Source organism: Zonotrichia albicollis, chromosome 7, assembly GCF_047830755.1.
Source record: "Zonotrichia albicollis isolate bZonAlb1 chromosome 7, bZonAlb1.hap1, whole genome shotgun sequence".
Taxonomy (NCBI): Eukaryota; Metazoa; Chordata; class Aves; order Passeriformes; family Passerellidae; genus Zonotrichia; species Zonotrichia albicollis.
Window position 1 is genome coordinate 17,915,543 of NC_133825.1, and position 24,953 is coordinate 17,940,495.

Genomic DNA, 24,953 nt, shown 5'->3' on the forward strand with positions numbered 1-24,953 from the left:
AAAGATCCCTTCTCTCCCACAGCCTTGAAACCCAGCAAGGAGTGAACCCCAGGGACCCTGAGACAAGCAGGGAGCAGCTCAGAACTTTCCAGCAGGGCCTCAGGAGTTGCCCACAGGAATGCTGCCATGTCCCAGCTAATACTTCCACTGTCATGCTCCTAATACTTCCACTGATGGGGAACCCACAGCCTGGCAGTGTGACCTAGTCTAATCCTGAGCTTACCACCCCCTTCCTATCTTTTTAAGTTTTTTTTTTTTTAACAGACAAATTTCTAAGATACAGCACTCGGTGAGTAACTATTTCTACCTGCAGGCAACCTAAATTTTTTACCTTCATCAAGACACCATATCTGAGTGAGGAACCTCATTCCTGCCTACCACTGGGTTACTTCCCACTCACCCCACAGCTTCCCCATTGTTATAAAAAACCTGTTCCAGGGAAAAACAGGAGCTGCAGTGAGGGATGGAAACCTGAGCACTCCTCCTGTGAAACTGCTCAGCCTGGTTGGCAGCTTGGGAATACCAGAGTATCTCTCCCTGAATGCGTGCTGGAATACTGCATCAAAATCCAGGCAGGAGTGCAGGGACCTGAAGTGGAGGCAGTTTGAAGTGGCCACATCCCAGCCTGTCAGCCCCTGCTCTCCCCTGACCCCTCCACACCCATTTATCACCTCCCTCTGAGCCCCAGCCCAGGTTTGGGGTGCTCACTGCAAAACCCTGCTGGGTTTACAACACGCCCCCCTTTAGCCTCGAGTCCGGAGGTTGGCGCAGGACTGAAATCTTTGGTTTGTACTGAACTTGTGTAAATGAAGGCGTAGCCGTCCTAAAAAGCTCCCCCAAACCATGCCAGGGAAGAATTCATTAAAAATACCCAGATCTGGATGCACTCTGCCCACCCTGAACCCTAAATCCAGGGCAGCATCCCTCATCCCTCCTTGCAGGTGGAGCGGGACCTGTCATTCCCACTGGAAAAGGGAGTTTGCAAGGACAAAAGCCTTGGGAAGGGTCTGAGCTGGCCCTGAAGCAAAGGGGTGGGGAGGCACTTCAACCTCTGGACTCCCTGGGGGTCCCAGGACATGTAAACATGTTTTCCTCAACTTGGATCACATGCTTTTCCCTACAAAAGTGTGTCCATTGAAATCTCTCTCTGCCACCCTGACCACAGCGACGCTCTTGCTCTCACACACCAAAAAAAAAAGAGATTTATAAATCTGTCTTTTTTTTCTTTTTTCTATATTTTTTTTAAAAAGGACACATCCAAAGATCTGGATAATAAATTATTTGCGTTTCCTAAGAAACTCTTTTTTTTTTCTTTTTTTTATCTTTCCTATTTGCCTCGTTAAGCTGCCTGAAGCCTTTGACAGAAGTTAAGCCTGGATTGTATTCATCTCTTCCACACAGAAATGCTATTAAAGGAGGAGGAGGAGGAAGGGAACCCAAAAACAAGAAGGAAAAGGAAAGCCCCCATCCCATTGACTCGAGAAGCCCTAATTCCTCCCCGTGCCACGAGGAGGAGGAATGCTGTGTAACACTTGGATTGCTTGTAAACGCTGAGGATGGGTCTCTAAGGCTGACAGTGGTGCAGGAGAGGTGCCCTCCCCGCTCAGGACGGATGTGCCTCCCCCTGCCACGGGGGGAGGACCCTTCCTCAGCCCCTGCTTCGTCCTCCTGGCCCCCCAGGCGTGGGGAGCAGCATCAGCAGTCCCCCTCCGTGGCCATGACCACCAGCATCTCGCTCTTGCCCATCTCCTCTAAGGCACTGGCCAGGGTGTTGAGGTCGCCGTCGTCCTGGTGCTCGGCTTCCCACAAGTCCAGGAGCACCCCCGTGGGGCTGGCTTTGGTGGCAAAGTAGTTCAGATACCTGAAAGGGAGAAGCAGGAGAGGGTTGGGCTGCTGGGGTGCCCCTTTGGAGGTGGCAGGAGGGAGGATGCTGGATTGTCACAGACATGTTTTATGGAAAATCATTTCCTTAGGATTTTTCCTCCTGAGAAGCTGTGAGGCCTCAGGAACAAAATGTAAACATTGATTATCTGCTGCTGTGGAATGCAACAGGTGCATCTTTGATTAGTCTTATATAGTTGTTTCTAATTAATGGCCAATCACAGTCCAGCTGTCCTAGACTCTCAAGCTTTTGTTATACATTCCATTCTTCACCTTTCACATTCTACTGATGAAATCCTTTCTTCTATTCTTTCAGTACAATTTTAATACCATATATATCATAAAATAATAAATTGAGCCTGCTAAGACATAGAGTCAGATTCTCATCTCTTCCCTCTTCCTGAGACCCCTGTGAACACCACCACAGTGAACCTGTTTGGAACATGAATTTGGATGGAAATGCTGTAACGTGAGTGCCAAAGCCCTGGAGAGACTGTCTGCAGTTTTTAGACAGAGCTGGCATTCATGCAAAAGCAATGTAAGCTTTGCTTTGCTGAAATGACCCTTTCTCCCTTAGGTCCTGGGGTGAAACCAGGTGGGAATGGCACAGCCATTGTCCCAGAGAAACAAGGGCCATTCAAAGGGACAGGAGACACAGGACTGTGGCACAGATGGATGCCAGAATAGTTTGGCTTGGAAGGGACCTTCAAGATCATCTAGTTCCAACATTTCCAGGGTGCTCCAAGCCCTGTCCAACCTGGATTTGAACACTTCCAGGGATGGGACAGCCACAGCTTCTCTGGGCACTCTGTGCCAGGGCCTCACCACTCTCAGGGGAACAATTCCTTCCCAATATCTCATCTAAACCTTGCCTCTTTTAAAATTTAAAATCATGTGCAAGGATAGAGATGGATACAACATATCCCCATTTATGGATGGACCTATACAGCAGGACACAACCCCTCTGGATGTCTGCAGCTGGCAGGGAGCACAGAGTGAAGCCTCCCAGCTGGGGAAAGCAAAGCCTGGGGACACCCACCGGTCCATGGAAAGCTTCTGGGCGAGAAGTCTCCAGTCGTTGCCCCTGGAGTTGGGAGCATCCAGGCTGTTGCAGATCTTCTGCCGGATGGAGAGGGGGATTTTGAAGGCGTAGGGTCCCACCTGGGTGGTGGAGGTGGAGGTGGAGGTGGCACCGCTGTGGTGGGAGCGGAGGGTGTCGGAGGAGCTGCCGTGCTGGAAGAGGAAGGACAGGGTGAGACGTTGGGGAAATGTCCCAGCGTGTCCCCTGGTGCCTCCTCCCCTCCCCTCTGCTCACCTCTCCCAGCGTGACGTGGAGCTGGAAGATCTGCCCCTCCCCTTCCACCTGCCGGACGCAGATCTTGCAGGTGAGCTCGGTGGAGGCCTGGCTGTACCTCTCCAGGGTGAAGGTGCAGTGCAGGGCTCGCTGGCTGCCGCTCCAGATGTGGTAGAAGGGGATTTCCTGTGGGCCAACAAAGCACGGGCTCAGCCACGGCTCCAGCAGCTCTCACCTCCTCCAGCCACCCCGTGAGGGCTGAGGTGGGACAGCAGGACCTTGTGGGAATCCATAAAATCAGAGGGTTTTGGGAAAGCTGCAGAAGGCAGACCTCAGAACTGTGATTAGAGCTAAGCAGCAGCCATGAGATTGGTCAGCAGAAAAATTATAAAGAAATAGAAAAGTAAGGACAAAGTAAGGTCTGTGTATTAAGGTGTCTAGAATAGTCAATATTCTTATCTAGAATAGCTCCCTAAGCTGCAGAAGAGTATATCTAGCTATATCTACTTTTCTAGTATATCTAGAACTTTCTAATGTCTTTAGACATACTTTTCTAGTATATCTAAAGACATTAGAAAGTCCTAAGCTTAATTATGGAGCTCTGTGCATTGTGTTCTAAGGCTCACAAGCAGGTATTGTATTTGAAATAAGCAAGCATTGTTTAACCAAAGGTACGTGTGCTTATGGTGGTTGGATAGAAATACTGTCAATATAGAATACTATACAGATATAAATACTGTCAATGTGCTTCTGCTTTGTGTGATTGGTCTAAAAACTTATAAAGTGAGTTGTAACATTAAGTTCTTGGTCTGCTGCTGGGGATGTGAGCTGATAACATCTTCCCATTGTCATAACCATGTAATGAGGCTGATGCTGGAAAATCAAACAGCTCAAGGCACGTTCCTAGCAGTTTGTGATTTGTACAGAGACCCCAGCCAGTGACAGACCTCACAGAGAGCATCCCACCAAAAAGAGCAGGAAACCAGTCCCCTTTTTCCTCTAACCCTTTTGGGGGACAACTCAGCCCCAGAGCCCTGTGGTGCCTGGCTGAGATGGAGCTCCTAGTGTGGCAGCCCAGCTGCCCCAGGCCAGCCCTCACCTGGTACTTGGCCAGCAGTTTGCTCCTCCACAGCGCGTGCGGGATGTCGTGGATGGAGAGGCGCAGGTTGTGGTAGCTGTCCTTGAAGGGCAGGGGCTTGGGCTCCTCCAGCAGGTACCCTCCCAGTGTCCTCTCCAGCTCCAGCACCTCCTGTGGGCACCACGACAGGCAGGGTGAGAGCCAGGAGAAGGGCAGGGGCTGCTCCTCTGCCCAACGCCATGCCCAAAGCCAGGATGGATGGGGGAGAAGTGTTGCCAAGAAGAGACAGCATGGAGAACAGCTTTTGCCACCCCAACAGAACTGGCCAGCTCATCTCATACACCAGCCCCACCTAAAACTTGAATTTCATAATGTGAGCATCTATAAATGTCTCCTTGGAGGATACAAAGCTCCAGCACAATGGTCAGGCACTCCCTTGAAGGGTGCCACTCTATCTGCTTTTAACACCATTCCTTCAGCACACCAGCAGCTTTTAGGAGAAAAAGACAAAGCCAGGGGCCAGAGCCCCGCCTGCATCCACACCTAGAGGCACCACATCAATCCCAACAGGCTGCACTGGACAAGTCACAGGGAACCAAAGAGCCCCAGCACTGGTGGTTCCAGGCAGCCAAAGTATCCAAACTCCAGCATCCCGTGATGCACTCAATGTTATCTATGACATAAAACCTGTCACAGACATCTTTTATGAAAAATCCCTCCTTAGGATTTTTCCTCCTGAGAAGCTGTGAGGCCTCAGGAACAAAATGTAAACAATAATTACCTGCTGCTGTGGAATGCTACAGGTGCATCTGGGATTGGCTCATGTGGTTGTTTCTAATTAATGGCCAATCACAGCCAGCTGGCTCAGACAGAGAGTCCAAGACACAAGCATTTGTTATCATTCTTTCTTTTTCTCTTCTTAGCCAGCCTTCTGATAAAATCCTTTCTTCTATTTTTTTAGTATAGTTTTAATGTAATATATATAATAAAATAATAAATCAGCCTTCTGAAACATGGAATGAGACGAGATCCTCGTCTCTTCCCTCATCCTCGGACCCCTGTGATCACGGTCACAAAAACCCTTCCAGGGCAGGGAGAGACATGGATCCCTGCAGGATCTATAAAAACCTGCCCATCAGCAGCCAAACCTCTCGTGTAATGCCTGCAGGAGGGGTCCCAGCAGAGGAGCTATACAAAACCCTCCCTGTTTCCTTCAGAGAGGACAAGGAAGGACAGGCAAAGCAGTAAACACCTCATTATTTCACTGTGGTCACTTTGCAGGCAGTTGCATCAGGTTGGCTGCTCCCAAGGGCCAGGCCACCCTGAGAGGCACCAGGCAGCATCCTGCTGCCCGCACAAACAGCTTTGGGAAGGGGATATTTACCTTCAGAGCATCTGGCGTGTCCTCCAAGCAGTAGACCTTGAGGCTGTACTCCAGGGAGGTGCAGACAGTGGGAGCAAAGATGGCCAGCTGCAGCCTCTTGATGGCTGACCTGGAGTAGGACTCCCCCACAAAGACATAGGTGCCAAGCTGGTCCAGCAAAATGTGGCAGGACTTGGCTTCCAGCTGGCAGTAGCAGGGAGTGTTGAGGGTCTCCTCATCCAGGGTCACAACTTCCTACAGAGATGTCGCAGACAACTTTTATGAAAAATCTTTTTCTTAAGATTTTTCCTCCTGAGAAGCTGTGAGGCCTCAGGAACAAAATGTAAACAGTGGTTACCTGCTGCTGTGGAATGCAACAGGTAGATCTTTGATTAGCCCATGTTAGATATTTGTAATTAATGGCCAATCACAGCCCAGCTGGCTCAGACAGAAAGTCCGAGACAGAGCCTTTGTTATCATTCTTTCTTTTTTTATTCTTAGCCAGCCTTCTGATGGAATCCTTTCTTCTATTCTTTTAGTATAGTTTTAATGTAATATATATCATAAAATAATAAATCAGCCTTCTGAAACATGGAGTCAGATCCTCGTCTCTTCCCCAATCCAAGAACCCCTGTGAACACGGTCACACAGAGACACCAAGATTGAGGGATGCTGAGGGATGCTGAGGGATGTCAGCCCATCATCCGAGGGGTTGTGCCTGCCCTCCAAGCCTGCCCTCTGCTGGCTGCAGAACCTGCGTTGCCCCCTTACCTCCCAGTTTCCCTGGTGGGACTGTGTTTTCAGCTGGTAGATCCAGTCCGAGGAGGCGACGTCGGCGCAGTGGGGAATGGTCAGGACAACGGGGCGGCACAGGAGCAGCCCTGTGGGCCCACAGCTCACTGCAGGGCTCAGCACGGTCTGTGTGCCCTCAGAGGGCAGCCTGGGGAGGGACAGGGACACAGGTTGGACAGGGAACTCCGTGGTGGCCAGCGAGGAGGGTGGGTGGCCAGTGGGGTGACTTACAGTGCAGTCTCAGCCTTGTTGAGCACCAGGTACATCTCGTAGAACTTCCCCTGGGGGATGGCCCCGTGGGGCACCAGCAGGCTCACCCCTGCAATGGCACACACAGGGCTCAGTCACGGGCAGTGAGGGAGAAACCACCCTCCACCCCAACCAGAGAGCACAAGGAGAGCTGGGAGCCAGGGCAGCACGGAGAGGAACACCTCCAGGTCACAGAAACATGGAATGCTTTGGGTTGGAAGGGACCTTAAAGATCACCCATTCCTACTCCCCCTACTTGGGCAGGGACACCTTCCACTATGCCAGGCTGCACCAAGCCTTGTCCACCTTGGCCTTTCACACTTCTGGGGATCCAGGGGCAGCCACAGCTTCTCTGGGCTGTCCCATGGCTGCACGGCTTGCAGGCACAAACCAGGCCAAAGCTTTTCCTTCACTAGGAAGGAAAATCCTAATCTTTGGGGGTTTTTGCAAGGTGCTGGCCCTGGATCAATGGCAGGGAAAGACCAAGGCAAGCCCAAGGAGGCTGTAACCTCCAGCCTGAGATGCCTGTCTTGGGAATGGCTTCTTGCCTTCCTTCCCTGAGCCACATTTGGGACAGCAAAGAGCTGTTCACACAGGGACAAGGTGATGGTCCAGCAGCCACACAATCCCAGCCAGCAGCTTACCTGTGCCTGGCACGGTGAGCCTTCCCCCCAGGTAGCCAAATGTGCCACTGGCACTGTAGCCATGCTCCCGGGGCAGGCTGAGGAGGTGCTGGGAGCCCAGGCCTTTGCTCCTCACGTTGGCAAAGTGGCCGTCCCTGGCCATGTCCCCCGGGTAGGTGCCAGTGGCAGGGACCCCCCCCAGCAGGTCTGTGCCATCGTGCAGCCCCGGCGAGGAGGAGGAGGCGGTGGAGGAGTTGTAGACCTTGATCTTGAGGCTGGGCAGGGGGTCCAGCAGGGGGGAGTTGGTCATGGGGATCTTGTCAGAGGAGTCCTGAAGGGCGTACATGGGGCCGCGGTACACGCCCGCGCTGGCCGTCAGGTCCGGCTGCATGGATGGGTGCAGCAGCTGGGGGTTGTCTGCAGGGACACCAAACACAGATGGGGGATGAAGACAGGGGTGGAAACAAGGGCATGGAGAAGTACTGCTTGAATGGAAGACAGCCCAGAATGGTTTGGGTTGGGTGGGACCTTCTCATCTCATTCCAAAGCCCTGCCATGGGCACCAGACCAAGCTACCCTGATTCCCACCATCAACACTTCACCACTCCCACTTCAGCCTTCAAAATTCAGTATATTCCCTTGGGAAAACAAGACTGGCAGCCCAGTGAGGATCCACCCTCTCCTGTAACTTTGTTTCTGCTGGCCCTAAGGCTGGTGAGGACCTCCATGGCTCTTACCATGCCGGGATGTCTTGAAGTTGACGGGGTGGAAGCCCCCGGTCAGCGCGGCCGAGGAGTCGGTGATGTCCGTGTCGAAATCCCGGCGCCTCCTCCGGTACACCACCACCCCCACGGCCATGAGGATCACGATGAAGACAAAAATGGCCACCACCAGCCCGGCGTACAGGGCCACATCACCCGTGGCCTCCAGCACTGAGGGGGATTAAAGACACGGAGGTGAAAAAAGGGGCAGCAGAAAAGAACATCAAGACCCGCCATCGCTCCCCAGTCCCACCACTGACTCAGGTGTGGGTGGAAGGACGTGCCCTGGGCCTGCTGGAAAGGCTGGGAAGAGGATGGAAAGTGTTTTCCAAGAGTAGGAAGTCAAGATCAATGCCAGAGAATGAGATGGAGGTGAAGCCCTTAGATCTTTTGAGGACACCTGGCCACAGCTCGTGGAAACTTCACCTGAGCACCAAGGGTCTCAGAAACGTTGGGTTTGTGCAGCTCAGGTTCATGAAGCTGTGACAACTCTCACATCCTAACAGGACAACCCACAGGAGTTTTAGAGTGGGCTGTAGTTGCTCCATCTTCCCACCCTGTCCTTGCCCAGCTGCCAGGGAATGCCTACCATGAATTCAACAGAACAAAACCACAGGAACAAACAAACAAAAAAAAAGAATGGCCATGAAATGAGCACTTACGGTGGCTTTTGGGCTCGTTTAGAATTCTTTTATCTGTTAGGAAAAACAAAGTTAGAAAAGAAAAAGGTGAAGGTGATGATGGGGATGAGATGAAACAGAAAGTGGGAGGTAAGCCAGCCCAGGGTGGCGGGTGTGGGAAATCAACATCATTCCCTGGGACATTCCAAAACCCAGGTAAAAGCATGGTGACAAGAACATCCCCGTGCCCAGGAAGTAAAGGGGACAGTGGTGTCACACAGCAGCAGGTGGCAGCATTGGCTGCCTGCAACATGCTCACTCACAGGTAGCCGCACCATTACCATCATTATAGATTTATTTCTCAAAAAAACACCTCCAGAACTCCCAGCAGTGAGCCAGGGAAGGTGTTTTCATGGTGTGGCTGAGAAACCCCACCTGTTGCTCTGCCTACCCACAACCAGCTTTATTCCAGAGAGACATCAAACCTACAGCGGTGGGACAGGGGCCTCAATGCCAGCAGCACATTCAGATCCCCCAAAATCCCCAATATCTCTTCCTCCAGGTAAGAAATAACTCTAGAAGGGGCAAAATATGCTTGAAAACACCTTTTTAAAGGTGTTTTCAGTTACCACTTAAAACTCAAGTGGCAGCGGCTACTCCATCAGCTTGGAGGCACAGCCAACAAAGCGTGGCCAATGTCAGAGCGCCACAGGCAGAGTGGCATCCCCTGTGGCACGTCCCCATGCCCGTGGGCACCCTGCTGGGTACTCACTGTGCAGGCAGAGGCCGTCAGTGCAGTTCTTGGAGTCCAGCAGCACGCCGCTGCAGTCCTTGCCGCCGTTGCGGGGCACAGGGGCCGCGCACTCGCGGCTGCGCCAGTGGGTGCACTCGGTGCTGCACGCCGACCACTTGCTCCACTCTGTCCAGGCACCATCCACTGTGGGCACAGACACAGCAGGGTCAGCAAAACCCTCCCACTCTGGGGACTGTTATCCCAGTGCTCCTAAGGAGCAGCTTGTTCCAACCCATGGGCAGCGGCACCTTCCAATAACCCAGGGTGCTCCAAGCCCCATCCAACCACTGACCACTTGCTCCACTCTGTCCACGTGCTGTCCACTGCAGGGTCAGCAAAACCTTCCCACTTTGGGGAGTGCTCCTAAAGAGCAGCTTGTTCCAACCCCCTGCCCTGGCAGGGACACCTTCCCCTATCCCAGGGTGCTCCAAGCCCCATTCAACCTAGCCTTGGGCACTACCAAGGATCCAGGGGCAGCCAAAGCATCTCTGGGCAACCTGTGCCAGGGCCTCCCCACCCTCACAGGGAAGAATTTTTTCCCAGTATCCCATCTAATCCTGCCCCTATGAAGCCATTCTGAATCCTGTCTGTGTCCTTTCTCTGTTCTGCTGCCACTCCAGGCCCCTGTAAATAAACTCTCTCTGTGTTGCTTGTAGGTTCTCTTGAGGTACTGGAAGGCTGCAATTAGTCCACCTCAGAGCCTTCTCTGGTCCAGGCTGAACAATACCAACAATCCCAGCCACAGGCAGCCGTGGGCATGGCCGTGCCTGAGCCCTGCTCACCTGGGCAGAGGGTGGTGCAGGTGATTTTCTGGAAGGGCTGCCCGTCACAGAAGGAGCCGCCGTTGAGGGGCGCGGGGTTGGTGCAGGTCCGCGTGCGCTTCTGCCAGCCCCGGCCACAGCGGTTGTTGCACGGAGACCACTCAGACCAGGTGGACCAGCCACCATTCACTGCAGAGGACAGGGGCAGAGTCAGCTCTGGAGCCCAATCCATCAGCTAAGCCTCAGGCAGGAGCTAAGCCTTGAGTTCTTATACCTTCAGTGACCCCCTGTTACAGCTCAGCCTCATGAACAGCAAACCACAAAATTCCCTCTTGTGTCACCACCCCGTGCCTGAGATGCTCAAGACTGCTTTGGTCCTTTTTCCACTTGGCAAATATTTTTTGTGTCTGGCCCTGAGGAGATCTTTGATTTCACAGCAAAGTTCAGCCAAATACAGCTTTCCAGCTGCTTTGAGAGTCAGAGCAATCCATCTGGATCCAACCTCCATCCACCCTCTCACCTGTCGCAGACAACTTTTATGAAAAATCCTTCCCTTAGGATTTTTCCTCCTGAGAAGCTGAGAGGCCTCAAGAACAAAATGCAAACATTATCTGCTGCTGTGGAATGCAACAGGTAGATCTTTGACTGGCCCATGTTAGATGTTTGTAATTAATGGCCAATCACAGCCCAGCTGGCTCGGACAGAGAGTCTGAGACAGAGCCTTTGTTATCATTTTTTGCTATTCTATTCTTAGCTAGCCTTCCGATGAAATCCTTTCTTCTATGCTTTTAGTATAGTTTTAATGTAATATATATCATAAAATAATAAATGAACCCTTCTGAAACATGGAGTCAGATCCTCATCTCTTCCCTCATCCTCAGACCCCTGTGAACACCGTCACACCTGTGACTACCCAGTTGAGAATGCTCGGAAACACCTCCACCCCTCCACCTCAAACCTCTCCTTACTGCCTTGGAAGCCATTGGAGGCTCCTGTTCTGCAGATATTGGTTATCACCATGCACTAATTCCCTCCTAGCATTCCCAGAAGTGCCCACAGTCCCCCTTGGCTTGGGGGCACAGCCAGCACCACAGGTCCCCTTGTGGGCCGGTACCATAGACGATGACAGCGGCCGTGGTGCTGCGGCGCTTGGCCACGATGTTCTTGGCCATGCAGGTGTAGTTGGCAGTGTCCAGCAGCCTGGCCTGCTTGATGATCAGGTTGTGATCGATGGTGATCAGGAAATTGGTGTCCTGGCTGGGATCGATGACGTCCTCGTTCCTCAGCCACTCCACCTGGCATGAAAGGAAGGGATGGGGATTAAGCCATGACCAAGATCAAAGATGTCCTCAGCACTTTAACCACTGAATGGACAACTTTGCCTCTGACTGGATTTATTTCTCCTGGAAACTGGGCCAAACCAGGCCTGACTGGGGCATGTCACTGATGTTTTGGCCAAGGATGAGACGCAGTGGCTCCCTTCAACACACAGCTCTCAGTGGCTGATGGAGCTTTGGGCAAGGAAAGCTCCACTACCATGGCAGGAAAACCCATTTGGACTCATTTTCCCAGCCCTCCCCTCCCACTGGTGACTGCTCCCATCCAGACAACTCCCTGGGTGCATCCTTGCCACACCTTCCCTCTGAGGCACCTCAGGAAGTGTGGGAGAGGGTGCTGTCCAAAATAAACCATTTTGCTGAATGAGAGCTGACAGGAGATCATCTGGGATGGGATGGGATGGGATGGGATGGGATGGGATGGGATGGGATGGGATGGGATGGGATGGGATGGGATGAGATGGGGTGGGATGGGACAGCCCACCTTCAGGAGCCACTCACCTCAGCCTGTGGGACCCCCTCGGGCGGGCGGCACTGCAGCAGCACCTCATGCTCCAGTGGCACCTCCTTGCCCAGAGGCTCCTGATCAAAATTCTTCCGTAGGTCTGGGAGGGGAAGGAGAAGCCAGGGGTTAGCAGCCTGCAGCAGGAACAGGGCAGCCTCCAAAACTTTGGTGAGCACCTCAGCACGAAGCGCCCTCAGGTCAGGAAGTCCCTCTGGCAGAGACAGCCAGGGCAAAACATGCCCTGGGAGGAAGGAGCTGAAGGACCATGTTTTCCAGGATGGATTTGGGGCAGCACATGTTGGATGATACATTTCATTTCCTCCTTCATGTGCATGCAAGCTTATACCCCATCCTGTCTTTTCCTTTTGGGGCTAAGCTCAGCTTATCCATTGTTTCTTCATCCCTCCCAGCAGAGCCCCTCAGGATGTGGGAGACACAGCAGTGTCCTGCTCCAGAGCCTGGGAAGGAGCAGGAGCATCACTAGATGGTGCTGCAATCCTCTGCTACAGCTCCCAGACCTCTCTCTCCATGTGTGAACCCTCTGCTCTGAAAAACACCACGGAAATGTTCAAGGCCAGGCTCGAGGGGGTTTGGAGCAAGCTGGTCTAGAGGAGGGTGTCCCTCCTCATGGCATGTGATCACTGTCTGTGATTCCATGGTTTTCCGAGTCTGTGGTTTTCCCAGCATAACCCTTCAGCAGCACAGCTGATCTACCACTCTGTTTTGGGTAATATGTTGGATTATTACCCCTCTAATAGCCAAATCCATTTGGGACCGGGCAAGCCTGGCTGTCCCCCTGTAGCTCTGCCATCTCATCTGCTAATTGAGCAAATTCAGGCATGCCCAGCCTGACTAACTGGCCTTTGATCAGGCTGACAGCCTCAGGAGCAGCTCAGGGCAGTGACATGTGACAGCAGGGACTGGGAGGACACGGAGGCGCTGAGCGTGCAAGGTGCCATCCTTTGGGTTATTAAGGATAATAAACGTTGGGTTATTAAGGATAATAAAACCCTGGGAAGCGCTGAGCACGCTGCTGGGCACTGCAGTGTTAACCTTGCTAGTGCCACCACCCTGGCCAGTGGGCATGGTGACTCTCACAAACAAAGGTACAGCTGGGGTGGGGACAGAAAACCAGGGTCAGCCAGCGGGGATGGGTCATCCCAAACTCATCAGAAAGCAGAGAAGGGCGTTTGGACCTGACAAATGTGCCAGCTAGTGCCACTGCCTCGCAGGTGGGGATGGCGACTCTGAGAAACAAAGCTACAGCTGGGGTGGGGAGAGAAAACCAGGGTCATCCAGTAAGGATGGGTCATCCTAAACTCATCAGAAAGTGGAGAAGGACATTTGGAGATGGGAGTGATGCCTTGTAAGGCTGGCCTAGAACAGAGACTAAATGGAGTTAAAGAATAAAGCAGGGATTTATCAGGAGGCCTCAGTGGATCCACCTTGGGCAGCACAAAAGCCCAGCCACGGCTGCACCCAAGATGAACCAAAATGGCCACAAAATGCACGGGGGTCACTTTTATAAGTTCAGCTCCATTTGCATAAGGGAGTTAATTGTTCAGTTCCATCTTTAGCCTATGAAGTCCCATCCTTTTTGTTTTTCTCTCTCCAGCCCACGTTGTTTGTGCTCTTTGTTTGTCTCAGGCCTGTTTGGCCTGTTTGTCTCAGGCCCGTTGTTTGTGGGCCTGAGATTTGGATCATTTGTCCTTGGTGCCCAGTTGGAGCAGGAATTGTTTTGTCTCCCTGCTCTGTGCAGAGAGCTCACCATCCCCTCATAAGCAGCCCAGAATTATACACGAAAGCAGCCCAGGATGTGAGGAACACAGAATCCCAGCCCTGAGGCCTGGGGCAGCACTCACAGGCAATGCAGACGTAGGCCCGGCGGCTCCTGGTGGTGCCGGCCGAGCTCCAGGCCACGCACTGGCACCAGTGTCCACCCTCTCATGAGAAGCCCAGAATTACACACTGGGGCAGCCCAGAATGTGAGGAACACGGAATTCCAGCCCTGAGGCCTGGGGCAGCACTTACAGGCGATGCGGACGTAGGCCCGGCGGCTCTTGGTGGTGCCGGCCGAGCTCCAGGCCACGCACTGGCACCAGTAATCCTCCAGGCCAAAGAGCTCCTCCACCTGCTGCCGGGACACCTCGATCTGCACCTCCCGCACCAGCAGCCCTGCAGGGGGACAGAGACACGCCATCCAGGAGTGGGGAAACTGAGGCAGCACCCCACAGTAATCCCTCCATCCCTAAAGATAATAGTCGCTTGTAGTTGTTCTAATAAATCTCTTCCCAAAAGAGCCGTTGGAGGATTGGGCAGATAAAAAAATTTGTGAGTGCCCTGTTGTTTCCCAAAGGGGTTTACAAAAATAAGCCTTTTCAGATTGGCCAGTGGCTCCTTGTACCATAATATAATCCTTTCCTCTCGGGAGTTTGCCATTTATTGCAGCCATGAGATACGTGAAAAGGCTCTGTTTCAGCCCGCACGTTCAAAGAAGGAGCTGGAGTTCCTCAGTTTTCAGTCTCAGAGTTGTTTATTATACCTTATCTATAAAAATTTTTCTCCTGTCCAGCTGAGTTCCATTCAGCAGGACAGACAAAGGCACTCTGATTGCTCCCTGGGTGGTGTTATCTATTTATACTACAAACAACATATAACATGTTTACAATTACTTCTCAATACCTATCACCTATGTTAGACTTCTATTCTAAACCAATCCCAAGTGGCAACATCACAGCAGAAGATGGAGGTAGAGAAGAAGAAGAAGAAGAAGAAGAAGAAGAAGAAGAAGAAGAAGAAGAAGAAGAAGAAGAAGAAGAAGAAGAAGAAAGGCTGGACACACCCAAGTCCCTCCATCTTGTCCTGAAAACCCCTATTTTAAAAATTCCAAAATCTACCTTTTCACCTAGTGATAACTTTATTATTACACTATTTAAACTTCTGTGGCTTTCAGGTTGGTAATTTGCTCCAGGGATCATAATCAAACCAACAGGTGTTCTGGGCTGTGTGCCAGGGTCTCTGAGCACCCCAACAGGGGTCCCAGCAACTCTGGACACCCAGAGGGATGTGCTGAGTTCCAACACTTTCCCATGGGCACCAGGGTTTTGTTCAATACTGAGTATGTTGGTCCTGTATCAACTAAAAATTTTACCCTCTTTCCTTCTTCCCCCAGCCCCATTGTTATAACCAGGGGATCCTCTGGGGTAGGAGATCCTGGTCCCCTTCAATCCTCTTTGACACCATCCTTCTTCCCTTGTCCCTCTTCCATTTGAGACATTCATTTTTCCAGTGCCCAAACTCTGTACACAATGCACATTGATCTTTGCCCAGTCTGGACGGACCTCCCTGGTCTCACCAATTTTGTCTTCCTCCCCCTTTCTCTGCTCTTACTACTGCCATAAATTTCTTCATATCCTGCTTATATGCTTCCTCTCTATTACTATTTACTCTCCATGCCTCATCCACGGATTTTTCTAGGTTTCTTACATCAGGCCCTTTAAATTTCTGAAGGTTGCACCTAATATTCACTGTTGACTGACCCAAAAATAAATGTACTAGTTATTGAATTTCCACATTTTCTCTAGGATCTAGAGTTGTATAGCGGCACATCGCTCTCTCAATCATGTGCAAAGCTGGAGGACAGAGGGTTGGAGCCTTCTCCTCTGGGCTTGGCAGAATCAGGAAGATTGTTCCCTCTGAAGGATGGTTTGGGATGAAGCCAGGGCCATGGATCACGTGGAAGTGCCTCTTTATTCCCCCCCAGGACCAGAATCTCTTCAGCATTTCTCAGGGCATCACCCTCCTCCACCAGCTCCCTCCCACATCTTCCCAGTATCCCAACATCCAAGCACCCCTTCCCACCCACCAGGGTTTGAAGGATGCTTTGTTGTGGGGAGAAACCTCCCCTGTCTGTGCCAAATACAAATATAACAAGACAAATACAAATATAACAAGACAAATACAAATATAGCAAGACAAGTAAAACCTTAAAGAAATCAGCCTGGGCATGGCAAAGGTGACACCACCACAACCAGGACATGCTCCCTTGCACTGCAGGAGCAACAATGATCACTACCAAGGGCAGGAGGGACTTGGGCCTTATTTTCCTTATTTTAAGCAATACCTGCCCATATTTTTTTTTCAGTTTCTATTTTAAAAAGGCCTCAATTTCACAGTGATCGAGAGCCACACGCTCCCCAGCTGTAATTTTGTTACAGCTCACTCCCAGTGCTGTGAGGAGCAATTACTGTCTCCCTGCCACCTTCCTGCAGAAGAGCTGACAAGGAAATACAATTTATTTTGTCACTATTCAGGAGGAACAAAAAAAAAAAAAAAGAAAGAATCACAACAAGAAAACCCCAAAAGCAAAGGTTTTTGGGCCAAGCAGTTTTGGGATTTTAAAAGGACTCAGAATACAGATATGGCTCCAATCCATCTTGGGAAGGGATGAGCACCCTGGAAAGGCAGGAAGCATCCTGCAAACGCCCAACTTCTGTTCCCAAAATTGAAGCCAGAGCTTTTGGCACACAGGAGTCACTTCCTAAGGGCTCCCAGGCACCCAAACAGAGCTGCCCTCGCCTCCCAGCCCTCCTCAGCCAGCTGAATGATCCTCTCTGACTTGGCCTATTTTTGCTTTCTTCCGCATGAAATGTTTTGGATCAGACGCAGTCAGAGCATTACTGAGCCAGGCTCATTCAAGACACGTCATCTTAAAAGTTCCCTTTTTTTTTTTTTTCCCTTCTTCTTCTTAAAGGTCCCTTTTTCCAAGCTTTTAAGCAAGGACAGTTAAAAACTAACCATGTTAACCCGTGCCTTTGTGCCCAGCTCTCCCCTGTGCCCTTTCCAGCAGCTTTCCCCAACAATGTCAGGTGCTGCAAATGCAGATTTTTTACCACCTTCAACCACTTTGGTTCCAGCTCCCTTTTCCTTAGGGAGGCTGCCAGGCAGAGATGCCCACAGCAGCAGCTTTTAGCATGCACCACATCACCTGCAGGCACTGCTGGTTCACTCCCTGATAGCAGCAATGCCATCTTTGAAGCCTGGATGAAGGAGGTTGGCATGTGCTGCTTCCTCCCCAGACTGCAGGCACACAGCAGGCTGGAAGCTGAGAGGGAGATGCTGGACCAAAGCAAGCGAATTCCCACAGCAACAAAGGGATGCCTCATCCCTGGGAGTGCTCCAGGCCAGGCTGGATGGAGCTTGGAACGACCTGGGCTAGTGGAGAGTGTCCTTGCCCATGGCAGGGGGTTGGACTAGATCATCTTTCAGGTCTCTTGCAACCCAAACCATTCCATGAGTCTATGAAATAAAGTTATTTCTTTCCACTCTGCACATCACTAAGGCATCCCACAGGATGCTCCAGAGAAATGAGTCCTAACAACCACCTGTTGGATAAACAATCTCCAAACACATTCCACATGTGAGCACAACACAGGAGAAGCAAATGAAATAAGAATTTGTTTTCCCTTTTCTCTGAGGCTTCTCAGCTTCTCAGGAGAAAACCCCTGGGCCAAGGGATTTTTTTCAGAAAATATGACTGCCACACTGTGGGAAACTTAGAGGAAAAGACAATTAGACAAATTAACAAGGGGGGAATCACACCCAGGGCTGGACCACCCTGCTCAGATGTTGCCACCAGAGCTGGGAGTGCCTGGTGGTGAGTGCTGGCAAGCTGGCAGGGTGACAGGGCAGCTCCACTGCTCCCTCCTTGTCCTGGTTCTGTGATCTTCCCCTGAGCATCCTCCAGTGCCACATGCGGGGCACGCAGACCTTTGCCTGCACCCAGTGTGGCCAGATGTTATAAATAAATGAAAAACCCCTTGGCAAAGGCTGCTCAGTCACTGACCAGCACTGACTCTGCCTCACAGGGGTGAGGGTTTCAAATCTGGCCTCTGCAAGAGCTGGGGGGTGGAGATGAACCCAAAAAAAGAGAAACAGTGTCCCCTGCTCGTGTCAGCCTCCAGAGAAGGAAAGGGACGGCCTGTCTGGGCATCTCTGACTATTTTTCCTCTAGAGGAAAAACACCCCATGAATGGCTAAAGCAGCTTGAGGAGGAAAGGCTCAAAAAGCTGCAGAGGAAAGGAAAGAAAGGATCTTCCCTTTCCAGAGCAGGGTCAGGGATGCACCCCAGCACAGACCGGCTCATGGCTACTACAGGGTGGAGAGCAAGAGACACCAGGGAAGGGCAAGGTGGGAAAAAACACAGGGGAAAGAGGAGATTCTGTCAAAATTCTGGTGGCTTCTTCAGGCTGGTGAAGTGTCTCCTCTAAGCCCAGCACCACTGCAGTTCAAAAGGCTGCCTTGATTCAAAGCCCTCAGGATGCCACATGTTGCAGGGATTAGCAGAGGGCAGATCTTACAGGGACAATGTGACTGTTTTCCTCCACTCCTGAGCAGCCCCAGGTACCAAAACCGGCACAGAAAAGGTGGGTGCCGAGCTAAAGCACCCCAAATTCAGCAAATATTCTTCTTTACATGATATATCCAGCCCCACATATCTTGTTCTCATGCCAGGATGTTTCAAGGCATGGACCAAGCAGCTCTGCAGAGCCCAGACCCATGGAGTAACCCCCCCCTAAAATGCCTCAACCACCTTCTCACCCCTTTCCAGGCAGCCAGAGGCTGATTTCTCCTCTGAGGCAGAAAAGAGCTCATTTGCCATCAACAGGCATTTCAAATCCTACCTGCAATTGCTCTCATTACCCATTAAACACTTAATCCCTCTGCGAACCTGCATAAGCTGCCAGCCTTTGCCACCCCTCCTGGCAATGACTCCTACATGTTGATTAGGCATTTTGTACAAAAGCAGCCCCTTTTTTTTTTTTTTCTTTTTAATCAGATTTAAACATGCTGCCTTCAAAATCCCTTGTAAGAACCCCAAGTCCTGCACAAGGGTAGGAGTGAAATCAGGCAGGGTGACTTCCCCAAACCTGACTGTGGAAGGGGCGTGGTAGTAGGTTTCCAATCAGGTCATGATTAGTATTGACTTTATTATCCAGAAGGCATGAAAAGACTCTTTATTATTAGAAATCTACAGTTCTTATAGGAACAGTGGTGGATCTAAGACCTGATTGGTTTTAAAGTCAAAACCTCTCATGTCACAGTCATATTTTCTGAAAAATCCCTTCACCCAGGATTTCTTCTCCTGGGAAGCTGAGAAGCCTCAGAGAAAAATGAAAAGAATAATTATCTGATTTGCTTCTCCTGTGTTTTGCTGCTTTGGAATGTGGTTTTGGAAATTGTTTATCCAACATGTGAATTGCTTTTACTTAATGACCAATCATGGTCCAGCTGTGTTGGGACTCTGGAAGGGTCACAAGTTTTTAATTAGTATCTTTGAACCCTCTGTAAGTATCCTTTCTCTATTCTTTATTATAGCTTCAGTACAGCATTCTTTAATATAATATAATGCCATAAAATAATAAATTAGCCTTCTGAGAACATGGAGTCAGATTCATCAATTCCTCCTTTGTCTGGGGACCCAAATAGCAAACACCACACTCTCACACTATTGGTGTTTATCAATAACACACTCTAGCAAACCATATCTATACACAATGGCTACAAATAGAGAGATAATAATTGTTTGAATTCTTTTCCTCTAAATTTCCCACAGTGTGTCACAGTCATATTTTCTGAAAAAATCCCTTGGCCCAGGATTTTTCTCCTGGGAAGCTGAAAAGCCTCAGAGAAAAAGGAAAACAATTCTTATCTCATTTGCTTCTCCTGTGTTATGCTCACACGTGGAATGTGTTTGGAGATTGTTTACCCACAATTTGATTGTTCCATGTCAGTTGTTTTGACTCATTGGCCAATCAGTCCCAAGCTGTGTGCGACTCTGGAAGGAGTCACGAGTTTTCATTATTATCTTTTCAGCCTTCTGTCTGTATCCTTTCTGTATTCTTTGGTGTAGTATTTTTTATTTGATATAGTATCATAAAATAATAAATTAGCCTTCTAGGAACATGGAGTCAGATTCATCATTCCTTCCTTCGTCTGGGAATCCTGCAAATACAAGACTACATCTTCTGCACAGCTTCCCAAGATTTTTCTGGGAAAGTCTGTGAATGGTGCTTTCACCAACGGCCTGCCTGGAGGATTTCTTTTATATAGTATAGTATCTTAAAATGATCAATTAGCCTTCTGAGAACATGGAGTCACTCATTCCTCCTGTCATTGGGGTTACCTGCACATTCAACAAGCGTGGATGTGCCAAGAGGGGAAAGAGCTTGGAAAGCAGCGGGACAAGGAGGGCAGAGGGTGGCTTTGCTCACCGGTGACCTCGTCCAGGCTCTCCTTGGTGACGTGGTCGTTCTGGTTGACCCACTCTCCATTGCACTTGAAGTAGATCTGCGTGGCGGGGTTGGCGCGGCACACGAGCTCCACAGGCTTGTTCTTGACGATGTAGGCGTCCTGCGGCTCGCGCAAAAAGTGCGGCAGCGTCTCGGCCGGCGCCGACGGGAATGACTCGGGCAGCACTTCGCTGTACTCCAGCCCTGTTGGCACACAAAGGGCTCAGCAGCTGCCCCACGGCCCCTCCACACTGCTGCCTCCCTGCCCTGCACACCCACGGGGGGCTACAGCACACGAGGAGGGGTGGGAAAGCAAAAACAGCAAAGCAGCAGCTGGCAGAAACAGAGGGCACAGCCTCAAGCTGCACCAAGGGAAATATTGGTTGGATATTAGGGATAATTGATAAAAGGGTGATAAAGTACTGGAATTGTCTGCCCAGGGTGTAGTCGCCATCCCTGGATGTGTTTAATAAAGCCTGGACGTGTTTAACAAAGTGGCATTGGGTGCCATGGTTTAGTGGAGGTGTTGGGGCTGGGTTGGACTCGGTCTGGGAGGTCTCTTCCAACCCAGTCATTCTTTAAAGCAACCCAGAGCTGTGGGATCAGTCCTGTTTCACCTGGGTACTGGGCCCCATCTACACTCTCAGCCCAAAGCCGGGTGATCTCACTAGAGGACACTGCAAGGGAAAAGCAGAACAAACCCAGGTCTACGGATAGTGACAGGGACACAGAGAGGCTCCAAAGGGGCTGGTGTCCTCCACCCCACACCTCTTCCTCACAGCCCTGAGCAATGCATGGGCATGCTCCGAGCAAAATGCTGGCAGGGCTTGGACTGGGAATGCTGACCATATCCCCAGCACAAATCTGAGCCGTCCACACCTTCACTGGAGCTGCGTTTGGGATCTCACCCCCTGCCAGCACCTGGATTTCAGCATCACCCAACAGGGGAGCAACGGCTTCCAGCCCTGCCACTTCCAGAGAACATCACCCAAAGGTGCCACCAGGATTCCCAGTATCCCAGAAAATGTGGGGCTGTGCCCTGGGGAGCTCCATATCCCTGCTTGTTTGCTTTCAAAAGCCATCTAAATGCAAAAACAACTGGAGGTCGTGTCTGCTCAGGCCAGGCCAAGAAAAATCTTGTGCTCTTGTGCGTAAGGAATGTTATCCCTTAGGAGTGGGAGCCCCAGGGTGCCTCATTCCCAGCAGCAGCTTGGGAAGATGTTCTGACTGAAGCTGAGCATCATCTGCAGGAGACCTGTTTCCAGCCCATTAAGATCAACCCCAAATATCACAGGAGTAATAAAAAACCCCCACACAGGTGCACAGGAATGCTGCTGCTTAACCTGTTGTTCCTGGGAATCTCACTTGCAGTCAGGTCACATCTCGAGGCTTTTCTTTACACTCAAAGGAGTTATGAGCTTTTCCTCCTCCTCTCTTCCCCCAGCCAGAGCTGTGATTCTCAACTCCAGGCACTGCAGCATGCAGGAGAACAGTAAATATCCCCAGCCCCACGATAACATCTCCAGAGCTGGCAGGGAGAAGAAAGGAGCCCACTCCCTCCATCACCCTTGGCAAGCAGTGGTGCTGCACAGAGAGAATCAGAATCCCAAGCTCTGAGGAGGAGGAGGAGAAAAAAAATATAATCAGATGCACCAAGAGAACAAGATGACCAGGCTTCCTCCTGAGCAAAAATCAGTGAGGGAAAGAAAAAAAAAAAAAGCACGAGGTCAGTCGTTTAAAATCCATTTAGGAAAATTGACTTTCCATTTCCATTTAACACAGCACTAAGGGAGAGCGGTAGGACATTTGTCATAATCCATTAACTGCTCTTTTGGAAACAATGAATTAAACTCTGGGCTAATTTCTCTCTCTCTCTCTGGCTCTTCCCCACCTCTCTGCTGCTGGTTATTTCCTTCCCCATCTCATTTGCAGACCTGTGATTTTCCCAGGCCCCGTGGCAGGCAGGGAGACAGGGAATGCCAAGGTGTGTGACCTCCCCACCCTGAACCAAATCTTGGTAACAAAATCCCTGTGACCACCTCAGGCCACTGCTCCTGCTGGGCAGCCTTTCACTTGTCACAGCAGCAAGCATCCCTTTTTTAATCTGCCAATCAATTTTTCATCCGCTGGTTTGTTGTTCTGTTGTTTGTGTGTTGTTTTTTTTGGTTAATTTCAAAAACTGCTTTGATGCCATGGCTCTACATTTCCTGGCAAAGGGGGCTGGCAGGAGATAATCGAACTGGCAGCAGAGGCAGCCAACAAAACTTCACTCACAGGCCTGTGTGCAAACCTCCCTGATGTGAGGCTCCCTGCATCCCTGTGGCAAAGTCAGACCTGGGCTTGGCAGCTGGGAATGGGCACAGGTATCCTTAGGAGCCAGTTTTTGGGAGGATCTTCCCCTATGGAGGTGACACCCCAAGTGCTCATGGCCCTGATTCAAATCCGCAGGCCAGGAGGGGAGATCCTTCTCCAACAGCCAGCAGCAAGGATGTGTTTTCTCCCACCTCATCACCACCCTGGTGATGCTGAACAAGACTTCAGGTCATCCAAGAGGAGCAGGGAGCTGGGAGGGGATGAGTCACAGCCGGATGGGGATGGAAATCTGGATTTGTGACTCACTGGGATCGTCGGCACGGGAAGGGTGAAGGCTGCAGTGGAGCCACCTGGGCCCCCAGAACAATGCTTGGGGCTGAGACACTCCTGGTGGCACCAAAAATCCCATCCAGACCCTGCTCCAAGAGGGGCCCTGCCCAAATTAATGCTGAGTCTTTAAGGTTCTTCTCCATGTGGGCACAATGACTTTGGGGATGAAGGTGGGGTGGGCACAGTGACTTTGGGGATGAAGGTGGGGTGGGCACAGAGACTTGAAGGTGGAATAGGATGGTGTCACCAGCCAGATCCAACATCTCCTTTTGGTGGCTACAAAAACCTGCTGGATTTGAGGCTTGAACCCAAAACACCCGAACCTTTTAAGCCAGGAGCATGTTGGGAAGGTTAAAATCCTGCAAACTCATGACAGCTGAGGGATCTCTTGTGTCTGGCCAAGAAAGATATGAGGCCAAAAAAGCAGCTCTAACAGGAGACAAGGATGATGGGTTGTTCATGGCAGACTCACAACTGGGGCCATGCCATAAGAGCCCCAAACCCCACAGATTCCCCAGACTCATGGATGGGAGTAAATCAAGGGGAGGGTGATTTTTCCATTCAGAAATTAGCTGGGAAAAAAGCATTTGCAGCTGGGCAGGGCGTTTTCCTCCAGCATGAAACGCTCACTGCTATTTAAACACGCTGGGGAAGAATTAAGGCGTAGTAACAAGGGGGACTCTGGATGAGAAAAGGGAGGAGAAGCATGCTGGGCACATTTATCACAAGCCATCACAGCAGCCTTTCATCCCCGCTGCCACCCGCCGCATGGGAAACCTCTGCCTCTGCCGGCACTCATGGGGGCCCCCAAAAATCCACACTGGGGGGAGGAACACGCTGCTTGTGCAGAGCAACTGCTGCTGCTGCTGCTGTGAGCCCTGAGTGCCCAGCAACAACTGCAAAGCCCAGAAAAAGGCACTTTCCCAGCAGTGCAACTGCACCGCCTGCAGAGGCCACGGCAGCTCCGGTGCCACCCGGGTGACACTGCGGCCCAGTGACCCGCAGGAGCAGCAGGCAGGGGAGATGCTTTTGCATGGGAAAGCAGGAAAGGAGCCCTGCACAGCCGGGATTTCCAGCCCTGCAATCACACCAGCAATAAAACTCCCAGCAGTGACAAACTAATAAATATTTGAGAGCGCGCTCCGCTGCCTGTAATCATCTCCCTGGCAGACGTCTGCAGGGGGTTCCCATCTGCTGGCTTCCCTCCTTCCTGCTGGAGGTGGGTGCCTGCTTCCCAGATCTCTTCTGGGGGCTTTTTTTGGAAATTCCAGGCTGTCACCATCCCACAATCTCACACGACTTTGGGGCACGGCGTTCTGGGGTGTCTGGAGTACTTTGTGGGCAGGGAGAGACAAAAAAGAGGGGGCAGCTCCCAGCTCAACCCACGGGACCAAATCCTGAAGCCTGCAGTAGGAGCAAGGAGAGGAAAAGGGAGGAGGGGAACAGGCACTTCTTTTCCTCTCCCCATCCCTCATCACACATTTTAATCTGCCGGGGCTGAGCTGGATTATCTGCAGCATCTGTTCCCTGGGGGTGATTTGCAGATGTTTGCCGCCAGCCTTTGCAACTTTGTTGAGACCCACGACCCCAAACCCACCTCACCCCCCTAAAAGGAGGAGCACCAGGGTGGGATCCAGCCTTAACCCCCCCTCCATCACATCAAATATGTGCCACTGAGGATGGCAAGCCCTGGTAGCAACTCCCCCTGCAGCAATGGCCAAGCAAACCTCCCCAGGAAAGCGTTAAAATCCTCTCTCCTGCAATTGTTATCCCTCCAAATATTTGGAAGATTACAGGAGCATTAGTGGCTGCCCATCAGCCAGGGCCACCCCTCCCTCCTGCCGGTCCCAGGCAGGCAGGGAAGGATGGAAGGATGCAGGGATTAGGCTGGGATGCCTGGGTTTCTCCAGCTAAATCTCATGGCTGTGGATGCTTAACCCCTTCTGCCTCCACCTCCCCACG

At 51.2% G+C, this 24,953-nt stretch overlaps 1 protein-coding gene across 2 annotated transcripts in view; it reads right to left on the reverse strand.

The window, feature by feature from the left end:
* Nucleotides 1-208: 208 nt before the first annotated feature.
* UNC5B (unc-5 netrin receptor B) overlaps nt 209-24,953 on the reverse strand; it is a 59,291-nt gene continuing 34,546 nt past the window's right edge. Inside the window, exons 2-17 of one of the 2 annotated variants that reach the window (XM_074544471.1) lie at nt 20,331-20,552; nt 14,089-14,232; nt 12,054-12,157; nt 11,330-11,510; nt 10,237-10,404; nt 9,434-9,598; nt 8,704-8,736; nt 8,018-8,212; nt 7,302-7,697; nt 6,640-6,727; nt 6,388-6,556; nt 5,638-5,871; nt 4,275-4,424; nt 3,197-3,361; nt 2,921-3,114; nt 209-1,861 (exon numbers count right to left, since the gene is read on the reverse strand). In XM_074544471.1, coding sequence (XP_074400572.1) covers nt 1,696-1,861; nt 2,921-3,114; nt 3,197-3,361; nt 4,275-4,424; nt 5,638-5,871; nt 6,388-6,556; nt 6,640-6,727; nt 7,302-7,697; nt 8,018-8,212; nt 8,704-8,736; nt 9,434-9,598; nt 10,237-10,404; nt 11,330-11,510; nt 12,054-12,157; nt 14,089-14,232; nt 20,331-20,552 — 2,774 coding nt within the window. In that variant the 3' untranslated portion in view covers nt 209-1,695. The remainder of the gene's footprint in view (nt 1,862-2,920; nt 3,115-3,196; nt 3,362-4,274; nt 4,425-5,637; nt 5,872-6,387; nt 6,557-6,639; nt 6,728-7,301; nt 7,698-8,017; nt 8,213-8,703; nt 8,737-9,433; nt 9,599-10,236; nt 10,405-11,329; nt 11,511-12,053; nt 12,158-14,088; nt 14,233-20,330; nt 20,553-24,953) is intronic. The other variant, XM_074544472.1, reaches the window with a different exon arrangement.